Raw genomic sequence first — 13,158 nt, 5'->3', positions numbered from 1 at the left:
AATATTTTTCGTCGTTATTTCTTTCACTCGGATCTCAAGTTGAACTTAGAGAGATGTACGTGCTTGTTACAACGCTTCTATACTAACGATCAATTAAGTCCAAAAATATAAAGTTTTAAGAAACTGATAAGTCACATAGCGGTATTTTCAAATAGCTACAAAAATTCGATAGTACGAGAATCAAAGGAACCTGATGAAAGAAGTTCCATTAGAGAATAAGAATATGCGCGAATACATTCTGCAGTTACTGCGATAAATTATTGCTCGGTCCTCGATGAGTTAGCATCTTCCGTAATAACACGAATCAGAATTTGAAGCATCGGTCTTTCACAAATTTGTCCTCGCCGTTTCTTCGAGATTCGATTCGAAGGTTTTGGTCGACACTTTGCCGTGCTTAAACATACGCACAGTAATTGAACAACGTTCGACGCGATGGAAGTTTTGTCAACGGTCCGAAGCGATTCGGAACGCGTTGATTCCATCGCTATCTCCGGTTACTTATCCCTTCCTCTCCGCACGAACGAACGCATCAACGAGAGGGAAGATTGGCCTGGCTCGCTTTTGCCTCGCTTTGCCTTACCTTGACGACTCGTTCAACCACATTCGAAGAAGTCAAAGCTACCGGAGACGTCCTTTAACCCCTTCTTCCCCTTCACCTTCTGTCCGTCCCGCGAAACTAGTTTCATCCTTTGCTACATATTGTATTAAGGATAAGCACTTATACTCGTACGTGACACGATAATTTCATAGTACCGGCTGATTTAAAGACATTATACGATATGGTACGCGGTGTTTATCGCGTCGCTTTACCTACAGAACGTAAGCAGCGGAGAGACAAAGGTGCAACACGCTGCAGAAAGGTTTCCAGTTCCAGTGGTACAATGCAACAAACAATCCTTGCAGCAGTATTGTGATATATGTCTTGTTCGGTGCAGTTTGACGATATAATCGTTGTTGAAAGAACGTTAAACGGAATATTGGCAAAAAGGTAGGGTGATAAGGTGCACGGTTCTATGTGACACGATGATACAAGGCGCCAAAGAGAAACAAACGGATGGACAAGTTGTTACAGGGCGCAACAACTTGTTCGCACGAATGCAATTCTAAACGACAAGGAAATACGTGTTAGTCTATGATTACAGCGGATACGTGCTCTAACGAACTATCGTTTTCACGAATACGTTAGAACAATCAAGTATGCGAAGATTACAGGGAAAGGGCGTGACAAGAACAATTCTGTTGTTGATTTTTTAACTTTGATGTTATTCAGCGATTAAAAGCATGTACATTGATATGACGTACTTAAAAGGGAGAACATCCTATTCGACCAGAAGATAAGCATTTTAGCAGTAGATTAGAAATTGATGATGTTACGTTGATAAGATATTGGACGTTTCAAATTGCTAAATGTGACTTATTCTATTCTTGCTCTATGGTTTTCGTGTAGATACGCGTGAGATTTTATTCGTCGGAAGGATGGTTCGTCGATAGTTCAATTCCTAAGACATAAGAGATCGATTGTTGGAAAGAGGACGAGGCAAACTTAATTCAGAGTGAATCCTTGCCCTGATTAGTTCACAATACTTCAATAGTTTTTCTCGCGTCATGTGTAACTCGGAAATGTTCCATCGGAGCAGCAGTCCGAGTGATCGAACGCGCCATTCGACGCGACAGAAGAGTCAAATAGAAGCGACCATTGTACACATGCGTTCGAAGCGCATCGTCCCGGAAACGCAAAAATCCGAACCAATAATGCGGTCGGGAAAAGAATCGAGACTGATAGAGAGGTGTTCGTGGAATGCTCGCGATATTCCGAGAATCGCGTGATATTTCCAGTGTCGTTCTACGAACGACGTATTGATCAGTGATTCGTGCATGTGGTAGGTGAAACGGAGGATGGAACGAGCTATCGCGGCTGTCACTCGCGCGCGAGTCGCTGATAAACATTTCACGAAAACGAACGAGTAGCGGAGAGGGAGAGGATTTCGTGAAATTTTGAACGAGTGGAGTGCGATCGAGGTATCTGAAGCAGCCAGACGCTTTTACGGTCGATCAGGTTTATCGGGCAGGGAATTAAAAGCGAAGCATTCGGGGACGAAACGAAGGCGAGAAGCGTTCGTCGCCGAGCGATTTTATAGGGATCCGTCGTAAGAATTTATTATCGCGTCAGGGTAATGGGAGAGCCAAGGTCACGTGGAGAGAGGGGGCGGGGGAAGAAGGAAGAGGGAAAGATCTACGAGCCATCGGTTACACAAATATGACTTACGATCTAACAGGACAGATTAAGCTCAATATTGTGCTCATACGATATACAGAAATTTATTACCGTGAAAGAGAGATTAGAATGAGCGAGGTCGCGGTACGTTTTTCGCGATCCAGTGAAAAGGAAGCGTGTATTTAAAATGATCCATCGATGAAAACGATCGATATACGTACTTCCTAAAAAAAAAAAAAAAAAAAAAAAATAGAATACATATTTTGATAATAAACCCGATCTTGATTCGCCTCGTTGAAGTTAAGTCGCGAGGATTAAGAACGATAGAAAATATCGTACAAGTTGCACCCGATTATCGAATTCTCGTGCATCGAAGGCAGATATCAAGGACACGATATGTGGAAGTAACCGCACGGATTCCAAAGAGAAGGTCGTCCGTGCTTTAGTGCGCGCTTTAAAGTACCTGGACAGTGTGCAGACGTCTTCTTTTCGTCGACGCAGCTTCGGTCGAATCATACAGAGGAGGATGAACGGGATCTTTTTTCTCGATCTGACGCGATAAATGCAATAGCAACGTGCGGTTAGCGGGGTTAGTGTGATGTTTTCGCGACAGGGCATGCGAGTGTTCTATATTAAACTCGGCGAACGCGGGTAGGCCGATTGCGAAACGGACGGCTGATATTTTCGTTACATCGCACGAGTAACTGCTTCCGGCCGAGCATATCCTCCCTCTCTCTCTCTTTCTCTCTCTTGGTTGCTCTCTCCACGGCCGGCGTCCTTCCACTCGCATCCTGCTTTTCTACTCGCTCACCCGCTGACAGACTCTATTTTTCTCGCTCTGCTCGCTAGCTCCCTTATTTGCCGGCTCGTTCTTCTCTCTCTCTCTTTCTTGCGTCACGCTGTGCGTTGCTGTCTCCTCTCTCTAATCGCCCTCTTTCTCTCTCTCCATCTCTTTGTCTCTCTCTCCTTTCCTTCTCCTTCTTCTTTCTTTTCTCCTTCTCTTTCTTCGTTCTTGCGCGCACGAGAGATCGAGCAGATGCCCGTGCTTCAGCCGGCCGGAAACACCTACGCATCATGGCAGCGTGCGAGGTAGCAAAGCTCAGCGATGGGAACGAACGCCACGCGAAGCTTCCTCTTGCTTCTCGGTAACAAACGAAGGGCTCGCACGCGTCATAACGAAAATGATCCGTGCCAAATTTTTTGACTCCTGGAAGGAAGAATCTTCTATCATGCACCTAAAACAGAAAATTATACGTTTCAACAACGATCTTTCTATACATTTCTCAAAATCCAGACGCTTGTTACCGATGAAAAAGCTTCATTTTCCGCGGAGTTTTTTTTATAACGCTGCTTGGCTTTGTCTTGGTTTGTATCATCGGAATGTAGACAGTACACTTGAAATCTTACAACAGAATACTGTAAATGTTTCTTCTGTAGGAATTATTTCCTAGAAATCAGCAATTATAATCGTGCCTGTGATCGATTCCTTGTCAATTTTCAATGGCAAAGCAAACGTTAAGTATCATATCTGATTTCTGTTAATTCTATCCTTTATGAAATTCATCTTGTAAACAAGACTGTTGTTAATGTAACACCAATTGTATTAAATAGATCTGAAAGTGATATGAAATCTTGAACATCACAGAGGGCTGTCACGTTCCAACTACATCGCTAATCTGCGAAATAGCGACGGGATCGATTCAGGATCCTATCTTTGAAAAGAATTCAAGAACTCAAGATAGAAGAATATTGTCGCGATGTATATTGTACTATTAATTGTTCGCAATCTTGCTTACAGTAATATAATATTGATATTCGTGAGTTAATGGTCGCACGGTATTGAATTTGTAATAAATGCTATAATGAGCTCCGCAAACGGATGTTGGTTCATCGCTAATGAGAACTAGACAAGCGATATAGATAGAAGGAGACTATGAGAGCTCGCTTCCGTTCTCGGTAATTTTGTCAGTAATGGGTATAACAAGAAGAAAAAGCAAACGTTACCTTATATAATTTGTTAACACGCATAATACAAACAGCAGATGCAATTTATATACCAACAGATATAATTTATGTACGAACACATTGTTCTAAAGTCACCGCGTTTGAACAACGAATGAGTTCTGAACAATAACGATGATAGGAACAATTATAATAAAATAATGTAATTTATAAATGAAGATCAAGTTAAAAATGAAGCAATGGTTCAATTTAAATTGCTCATTTCAAAAATGTTCAAAATTAAGTAAGAGTCATTGATTCGAAAGAATCTTGACACTGTCGCTAACCCCGTTTTGGTTTCTTCCTTCGGTTGTGTTACGAAGCTCAACAGTTTTTCTACGTGTTTCTTTCATAGGTACAGATATCGTGTCACAATGTTGGTCGAACAATGATTGATTCGCTTCGCTTCTTCTTCCTTCCTCTACCTTTTTATATCGCTAGATCAACCAGAAAAGGCTGTCTCCTTGCCATTGCAATCTTCCAGAGAATCCTTGTCGCGTTTGGATATTATAATGTTTTTCTTGATAGATCGATATTGTCGAAGAAATTTCTACTTGTACTTTATTCTTGTTTTCTCGTTACACTTCGAGGCGCAAATTTTCAAATTAAAATTTTAATGTATTTTAAATTCTTCGCGGGCCGAAAGATTACTCGTGGCGCCACCTACTCGAAACACCTATTACACTAGAAACGCATATGATATTCAGAAAAGATAATAGTACATATCTTCGTTTTCAACGTTTATTGAATGAAAGACAAGTAAATAAAGGGTGCATTATTTATTTATTTACATAGAAATGAATTGCAAACATTTTTAAACATTAGAGAATGTAACCTAATACATTTTTCTAGGTTAACTTATAGGAAACTTTTGATAATATTTTTATCATTAGCATTCGCTTGCTTTTCTACGGTGTATCGTACATCATGTGTCAGCAACTGTAATGCTTATTAAAACATGCATGCGAGATGCTACAAATACAAACTATTGAAATTTTAAGAACGATCTGTTTTATTAGGAATTGTTCATATTATCCGGTTGAAACAACGAAAACTAAAGAATCCTTGCTTTTGAAGGAAATATTCTTAAACTAATCTTTTTTTATAACAATATTAGACTTCCGTTTTATATTTAAATTATAACAAACCAAAACAAAAAACTGGAATCCGCTACTTAATTCACAAGAGGTATACATTAGTGTGCATGAAATGAGACGTTATTGCTTATCGAAGTAAGCTTGCCTCCGCGAAGAATGGAACGCGGGGGATTCGAGGAATGCGAGGTGCGTGTAACAGGCGTGACCTTCCCAAGGTCAGACGGTGTGTAAAGGAACAATGCACACGGGACTTGATCCGTGGTAGTCTACTGCGATACAATACGACTGGTAACAGCAATTACGGTTTCAACCGAAGGAAACACTGTGTGTCCGTGCCTTTGATCATTCAGCTATTCATAGATGCAAACACTGCTGATGTCACTTACTATCATTCAAAAATGTTCCATCAATACAAGTTGCACATTCTCGTAAAACTAGAATTTTTTTATAACATAATTTTTGTAATATAATTTGAATACAAAGATTCTTGTTGTTTTATACTAAAAGACTATGAATATTCTTACATCTCTTTTAATATCTTACTTATACGTTGCGTATAAGTATTGATTCCATATAAGTTTAGTAAAAAATTTAAATTGTCTACATCTATTTGACTGTAAACTGATTTTTAAGTTTTATTTTTTATTTATTTTCATTCTATTTTACATCGCTTGCATTTGTAATATTTAATAAAAATATAAATAAATAATTTTTTAATTTCAATTCGCTTTGCATTTTATCTTTTCAAATTATCGATTGTATTTGCCTGATATATTTTAAAATTAATCCAGCGCCAAGATTACAATTTTAAAATGGAACTAACAGTGCACTCTAGTGGCAAACGTCCAAATTTAATATTGCTTAAAATAAAGACTTGAATCTTTCAAGTGCTTTTCTACTGGTAACAAACTTCTTCGCGCCAAATCTTTCATCTCAACATACGTGAATGTAAACACTTAATACATGCTGCTAAATTTTCTAAACGTTATTTATACTGAAATAAAATGTGGTGTGTAGTGAATTTCTCTAGATCTTCTTTTAAATTATATATTCTTTTTAATTAGAAAATATAACAAATATAGCAAATATAGATCTAATGAATTGGACGGATTTACCAAAAGAAATCAACGAAGATTTTGTTTCATACAAAGGAGATTATGATTTTCCGCAGTATCTATCTGATGAAAAAGAGTGGGTCAATTTCAAACATAAAAACTTTGAAGGTGGATTAAAACATTAAATGCAATAATTGATAAGTAGTATAAATTTTAAATATATCATTATATAAATATTATGTATTATTACAAGCACAGTAAATTATTTTAGATAATATAGAAATTTTTGAACCCTTCTTAATAATGGAATTGTATAGATTTATACCTTATTTTGAGGGTAAACATGTCAAATTTCATCCTCTCAATATGCCTTATATTAAAATAAGAAAAATAGAAATAGTCGGATTTGTGATAGATGTTTCTGAAGATCCTAAATATTATGAATATCATGGTAAGTAATATAAACTATGTGAATTGACAAGTAATATCTGTAAGCTTTAATAAAGGTCTTTGCGTTAAACAAGTAATTTAAATAAAAATTGTTATAGTTGATGATGGAACAGGAAATATTATTATTTATTATGAGAAAGAAGATTTCAAAAGAGCTGCATTGCGAAGAAAGAAAATTGACATTAAATATAATAAAAGTGCAAAGAATATAGATATTAAATCGTTAAAAACTCAAAAGTGCCCAAAACATTTACCAAATCCCCGTCCGAAATTTGTGTATTCTCCTGGGACAAGTATATCTGATATAGCTGTAAGTGATAAAATGTAATTTTAACTGTAATATATGAAAGATCAAGATAATATTAACGTATATATTTATTATATAGATTTTTGAACATAATTGGTCACTGGAGACAAATAATGGGACATTGGGTAGAAAACTAAAACGTTGTGCTCATGTACATGCAGTAGGTTACTGTACATTTGATTTTATGTACACAAAGAAATCAAGTGAAGAAATTACATGTGAAGATTTATTTAATGCCAAACTATATTTTCTTGCAAACAGAATTACTTGCATAAGTGAACACAAATATAATAAAATATTGCTTTTGTGGATAAATACAGTTGTTAGAAGACGATATGATGAAAATTTAAATGAAACAGCATCTTCTTCCAAAACATAGAAATAAAAATAGATTCTACTATATATTACAGATATAAAATGTGACAATTCTATACAATTGTTAAATGATGGAATAAAACAATTATAATGGTACTAGATATATTACTGAAAAAGCATTTATTTAGAACATTTTGGATGCATTATTCATGTGTTAAATATTATATATCGAATTAAAAATTTTTTATTATTAATTAAATTGAAAATTCACACACAATGAAAGGTTACATGGCAATGTCTTTTTTCAATAAATGCACATTTGATTGTTTCAGATTGTGATATATTTATATATAAATGGAAATTTTAGGTAACAGAATTGTCTATTTCACTTATATTAGCTCTAGGTGTTACACTGGCTGTTACTATTTCATTAACCAATTCGTTGTCGTTGTTTGTGACTAATTCTGTTTTACTTGACATCATTATTAGCTTATGATACTGACATCCAGTTAAGGGCAAATGTGGTGCTATTTCGCTTGGCTCTACAAAAAGTGATGGTGGAACCTAAAAAAAATTAATTTCTGGTTCATTCTAATTGTTATTTTGTTTATGTAGTAGAGTAGAGACTTCATAGAAACTCAGGAGTTTGGTTATCCATAAAATATCAATAAACAGTACGTTTAAAAAAGCACAGTCTATATCTTAAGAGAAACACAGTACATTTTAAAAGGACAAGCAAAAAATAAATTTAATATGTATGTAACATTTTATATAATATTATAATAATATTGTGTTTAATCTCATTTCAATTAGAAAAAAATTCACCATCATTTTATTGAAATTTTTATTAACAAAAAATGAAAATAAAAATGTTTTGTCATTGCATTGCAAGGCAATCTAAATTTTGAAAGCAAAATCACTGACATGTCATATTATTGGTATGGATAAAACACGAGCTGTTATAGTTTTGTTCTAGAGTATTGTTTGTATTAAAACTATATTAAACAATTACTTACACGTATTTCTTCAACCCTGGCTTCTCTTGATGTATATTCTCTTAATATATAATCTTGACCAAATTCATGATACAGCCGCGTATCATTTATCCTCAACATTACACCATCAATTCTCAGAAAATATCTCAATAAAATGAAAAAGCTAGTTGGCATAACTCGCTATTTAAATCAGTAAATAAAATTAGGATAAAACAAGTTATATACTTCTTTTTTAGGACAAATGTATTCATATAGTGACTTACAATTTTTACAGAGCAAACTGCAATGCCATTATCATGAAGTTCATCTTCAAACAATGTTAAATCATGATAAAACAGGATTTTATCTCTCCTTTTTAATTTATCCACGTCAATTCGTTCATTAGTTTCCTGAATTTCAAAATTAGATATCGTCCCAGTATAATTACTGGTAAATGTCCAATCAAATGGTTTTACTTTTTCTTCCAAATATTCACTGCTTTCTGATCTATGGAATAATATATATATATATATACATACATGTATTATTATTACTATTAAAAAATGTATTGATAAATAAAGTGAATACATATGAGTATACATATCTGTACCTGGATTCTTTCCAAGCTTCTGCACATGCTAATTGAATATTAATTTTTCCATTTGATACAGTTCTTAAAGCATCTAATGCATTGAATTGCATGGATGCACCATCCTGATGTTTTAAAGTTAATATATTATTTGGAAATACCATGTCTGGCATGTGCGGCAATTCTAAGGTACGGCTGAAACTGTAGAAGTACTTATATAATATAATTCACCACAATTCTATACATAATCAAAGTTATCTAATGTACATGCAAAATTGACAGGCATCAGCATCCTTATCGCCACAACCATTTTCACTCTTAGAACATTTAGAATGAAGTATGTGTGACTGCGTGTATTTGATATGCCACGGAGGAAATACATGTTCTTCTTGATTAACAGGAAGCCTCAAAATGTCAATTCCACCATGAACTTTCACTGCTGTCATGATCTAAAATATATTTATTATAGAACATATTACATTGATACAAATTAAAAAATTTACACAATAACCACATTTGAAAGATATTTGTCTATCTATGTAACATAATTATAAATATTAATACAATTTAGATTTATGGAAATTGAATGAAACAATAGATAATCTATATAATTAATTAAGAATAAAGTAGAATGTTTATAGATATTGATTCAATAACCTAACAAAATGCCATATTCGCTTGCATGTTTTAACCGTAACATTTTGCATCTTTATTATATTATAATGCAATACTAGATTTTATGTATTTTAATGTATTTTATAATTAATACCAGATTTATTTTTATTTCATTAACTGTTATAATAATATTCTATAAACTGTCACATACTGTTTGTATATACATAAGGTATACTCACGAAAACTAGTTATTAAGCTTAATTATTAAATTTATAGTCAAATAACATTACGGATGTTATTCCAATTATCTAGCGATCGCTGCTATTTTTGTTTGAATAATTATTCGTTTCCTTATTGAAAATTTCTTTCGAACATGACAATCGCAGTCTGTTCATAATACTTCATTACCGACTGTACGCAGAGCGCTTACTTGCAAAAATTGTATACCTTTTATAAAATATATGTACAATGTATGTAAGTACTTACATATTTCCATATTAAAAATAACATTTCATTGCAATATTATCAACATATTTTTTTAGTATAGGTCAATCTGAATTACAAAATATATATTTTCTCCACGAAAATGTGTTCATAATAAATTACCGTGAATGTAGTATAAAAAATTAAAACTTTTGGTATGTTTGGATTGCTAACTAAAATGTTCTCAAAAATAAAATATTAGAATGACTGAAAAGATTAGAATGAATTTAAATAAGTAAAATTTAAGTATATGATAGGAGAAGATCATGTAATTATCAAACACCAGGCACTGCTTAAAAATATGTAATATCGATCATATCTAAAGATACTTGACAAAATTGAATTCTGGGCGAAGTTTTAAGACCACAGTTCCTTCGCTCTTCCGTACGGAAATAACCGAAGTGATTGTAGAAGATTCGGGTGAACCCAATCAGTCTCCCTCGAGTATAAGAAGCAGTTACGTGTTTCGCAAAACGCGTGTGTTTAAAATGTCGATCAAAAAGTCTGATTTATCTGTGGGATTTACTGAAGAAAATGTCGGACAAACTACAGAAGAAAGAAGATTGTTTCAAAAGCAACATATACAAAAAATCAAGTCGATTGCTGGTCACGTTGGACTTTTGATTGCATTGATGCTTTATACAGCAATTGGTGGTTTAGTAAGTTAAACTTTTAAACGTGCACGTTTAAATTAAAAAAACTAAATAGAAATAGCTACTGCATTTTTCGTCAAATAATTATATAAAGTTGCTGTTAAATATGAAAAGAACAATTCGATGAAAAATTACTCTTTTATAAATAATTACGCTTTAAAGGAATGTTATAAATAATGTAAAAATGTATAGAAAGATTTTTAATGACAAATGGTATTTTCTTGATATTATTAAACATACCAATGAATATTCCAATTTTTTAACTATTTATTTACGCAAGTTTATAGAATGTAATATTTACAGAAATAACAACGCGGATCTGGATTTCCATTTGGTGTCTTTATTTTTAGCAATTGACCAATCGCATGGCTCGATGCGATTAATACTAACCTCCTTTGTTAAACGTTTACATATATTGTTTATCTTTTAGTTTGCAATTTTTAAAAAATGAATTTGTATGTTATCTTTGAAAGAATATTACCTAGTAATAAACTCACGGAATAAAATAATTAGCGACATTATCAAAATGCAAACCGAACATATATTTGAAGCACGTAAAATGATGTTGAAAGACCAACCACTTGAGAGTCAAGAGGTTTACAAACAAGTGTATTAAATGTCGTTAGTAAACAAAGTTAATTTCTTACATTAGAACTATGCTATTCTAGAACAATGTTGAAATATATAAATCATAAAATAATTTGGTGGAATTTATTATTATAGTTTTCATTAACAGGTTTTTCGGCATATCGAACTTCCGGCAGAATTAGCACGTTTGGAAGTTTTGCGCGCCAATTTACGTGCTGAAAGATATTCATTCGTCAATGCGGTTTCCAACAATACCGATGTGTCAAATTTACGCACATTGGTAAGTCGGTGATTTCAACATTGATGGTGCACCTTCAAATTTCGATTCGAAATACTCACTTGGTGGAGGTGATCAAAATCGAACCGATATTTTGAAACGTACCAATCGTTTTTGAATAGTTAGAAAGAATGCGATGCAAGGGATGTTTACAGGTTAGCGTAAAATTACGTGCTTACGAAGAGGCAGTCCAGAAAGCAGCACAAGGTGGTTTGTTGGTCTCTTTCGTGACAGACACAATAGACCAAGAAAATCGAGATACGACAGATTTACAGCCGATCGTAACTGAAAGATGGAGTGTTTTTCAAGCCGTATTTTTCGCAAGCACTGTTCTTACAACGATTGGTAATGAATAACAATTAAACGTGTAATTTAAATCTAAGTTGATTAATGACGATCAAGAGATTGTGCTTGTAACAGTTTCCTAACATATAATACAATTAGGTACGAATTAATGTAATTTTAAAAACACGAAATTCACAGGTAGATTAAGTGGACGAACAACAAATACTGTTTCTATATTTTTGTTTGTTTGGTTGTTCTTTCCTTTTTTTTCTTTTGTTGTTTTAAGGATATGGGAACGTTGTACCATCTACTAATCTGGGAAGGATGTTCTGCATCTTATTCGCATTCGTTGGCATACCTTTGACATTGATAGTAATAGCTGATTGGGGGAAACTATTCGCTGGAGGTGTAGTTAAAATTGCATTAACCCTAAAATCGAAACTCCCGCTTCACTTTTCTTTTCCCTGCGTTCCGACAAATTTAGCAGGAAGGCGATCGCTTGGTAAGTTCGATTAACTCATTTGAATTATATTAAGTTCAATAGAGAAAGTATTAAATAGAGAAAGCCATTAGGTGGTATTGATAAAATCCGCATTCACTTAGTTGCCAACCCAATAAAACGATAACCAACTTTATATTCGAATTAGTATATTCATAATGCTCTTGATATTATTATATATCGTTTTTTTTTGCACGTTATACAAATTGCATTATAAATTTTTATACAAAAATATAAAGTTGCATATTCTTTTTATAGGAGCATTTACAGCGATTGTTTTACTTTTTTTATACCTCGCTTGCGGTGCAGGTATGTTCATGTTATGGGAAGATGACTGGAATTTTTTTGATGGATTTTATTTTTGTTTTGTCACTATGACCACGATAGGATTCGGTGACTTAGTACCGAGTAAGTATTAAAATACATGTTACACTTAAATGAGTTTTTGAAATATCACGCGGACCCACAACGTAATAAGTAGTTTTTACTTTACGTTCGAAAGGATACTGTTATTCGTACCCACGTAGTGCGTATTTATAGATTATTATTTATATACCTTCTGTTATCGTCTTTTTATAGAGAAACCGAAATACACGTTACTATGTACTCTATATATCTTGGTTGGTTTGGCGTTGACGAGTACTATTATTGAGCTTGTAAGTCGACAATATGCTCAATCATGGAGAAGATTGCAAAGGCTCAGTGGGCCATTGGCTGAAACTATTCGCAGACTAGGTGAACAGGCTGGAGGCGAT

At 33.9% G+C, this 13,158-nt stretch overlaps 3 protein-coding genes across 7 annotated transcripts; 2 read left to right on the top strand and 1 right to left on the bottom strand.

The window, feature by feature from the left end:
* The first annotated feature begins 6,198 nt into the window (after window positions 1-6,198).
* Window positions 6,199-7,601, top strand: LOC117208211. Its single transcript, XM_033449180.1, has 4 exons — window positions 6,199-6,536; window positions 6,640-6,819; window positions 6,917-7,128; window positions 7,205-7,601. The coding sequence occupies exons 1-4, from the start codon at window positions 6,410-6,412 to the stop codon at window positions 7,502-7,504; spliced, it is 819 nt and encodes a 272-aa protein (XP_033305071.1). The 5' UTR covers window positions 6,199-6,409; the 3' UTR covers window positions 7,505-7,601.
* A 162-nt stretch (window positions 7,602-7,763) lies between these two features.
* Window positions 7,764-12,834, bottom strand: LOC117208209 (TIP41-like protein). Of its 5 annotated transcripts, none has more exons than XM_033449177.1 (6): window positions 12,697-12,834; window positions 9,271-9,452; window positions 9,025-9,204; window positions 8,699-8,921; window positions 8,457-8,615; window positions 7,764-8,004 (listed from the first exon to the last, which is right to left on the bottom strand). In XM_033449177.1, exons 2-6 carry the CDS (start codon window positions 9,447-9,449, stop codon window positions 7,804-7,806), a joined length of 942 nt encoding a protein of 313 aa, XP_033305068.1. In that variant the 5' UTR covers window positions 9,450-9,452; window positions 12,697-12,834; the 3' UTR covers window positions 7,764-7,803. The 5 variants fall into 5 exon arrangements, with proteins under 5 accessions (XP_033305068.1, XP_033305065.1, XP_033305066.1 ...); XM_033449174.1 differs by lacking the exon at window positions 12,697-12,834 and adding an exon at window positions 12,263-12,347; XM_033449175.1 differs by lacking the exon at window positions 12,697-12,834 and adding an exon at window positions 9,858-10,044.
* LOC117208210 (TWiK family of potassium channels protein 7) lies at window positions 10,501-12,854 on the top strand. Its single transcript, XM_033449179.1, has 5 exons — window positions 10,501-10,760; window positions 11,491-11,622; window positions 11,775-11,964; window positions 12,191-12,406; window positions 12,662-12,854. Exons 1-5 carry the CDS (start codon window positions 10,590-10,592, stop codon window positions 12,820-12,822), a joined length of 870 nt encoding a protein of 289 aa, XP_033305070.1. The 5' UTR covers window positions 10,501-10,589; the 3' UTR covers window positions 12,823-12,854.
* Window positions 12,855-13,158: the final 304 nt, after the last annotated feature.

This window comes from Bombus bifarius, unplaced genomic scaffold, assembly GCF_011952205.1.
Source record: "Bombus bifarius isolate JDL3187 unplaced genomic scaffold, Bbif_JDL3187 scf7180000008058, whole genome shotgun sequence".
Classification (NCBI taxonomy): domain Eukaryota; kingdom Metazoa; phylum Arthropoda; class Insecta; order Hymenoptera; family Apidae; genus Bombus; species Bombus bifarius.
The sequence above is the reverse complement of the archived record's forward strand: the minus strand, read 5'-3'. Positions and strand labels throughout refer to the sequence as shown.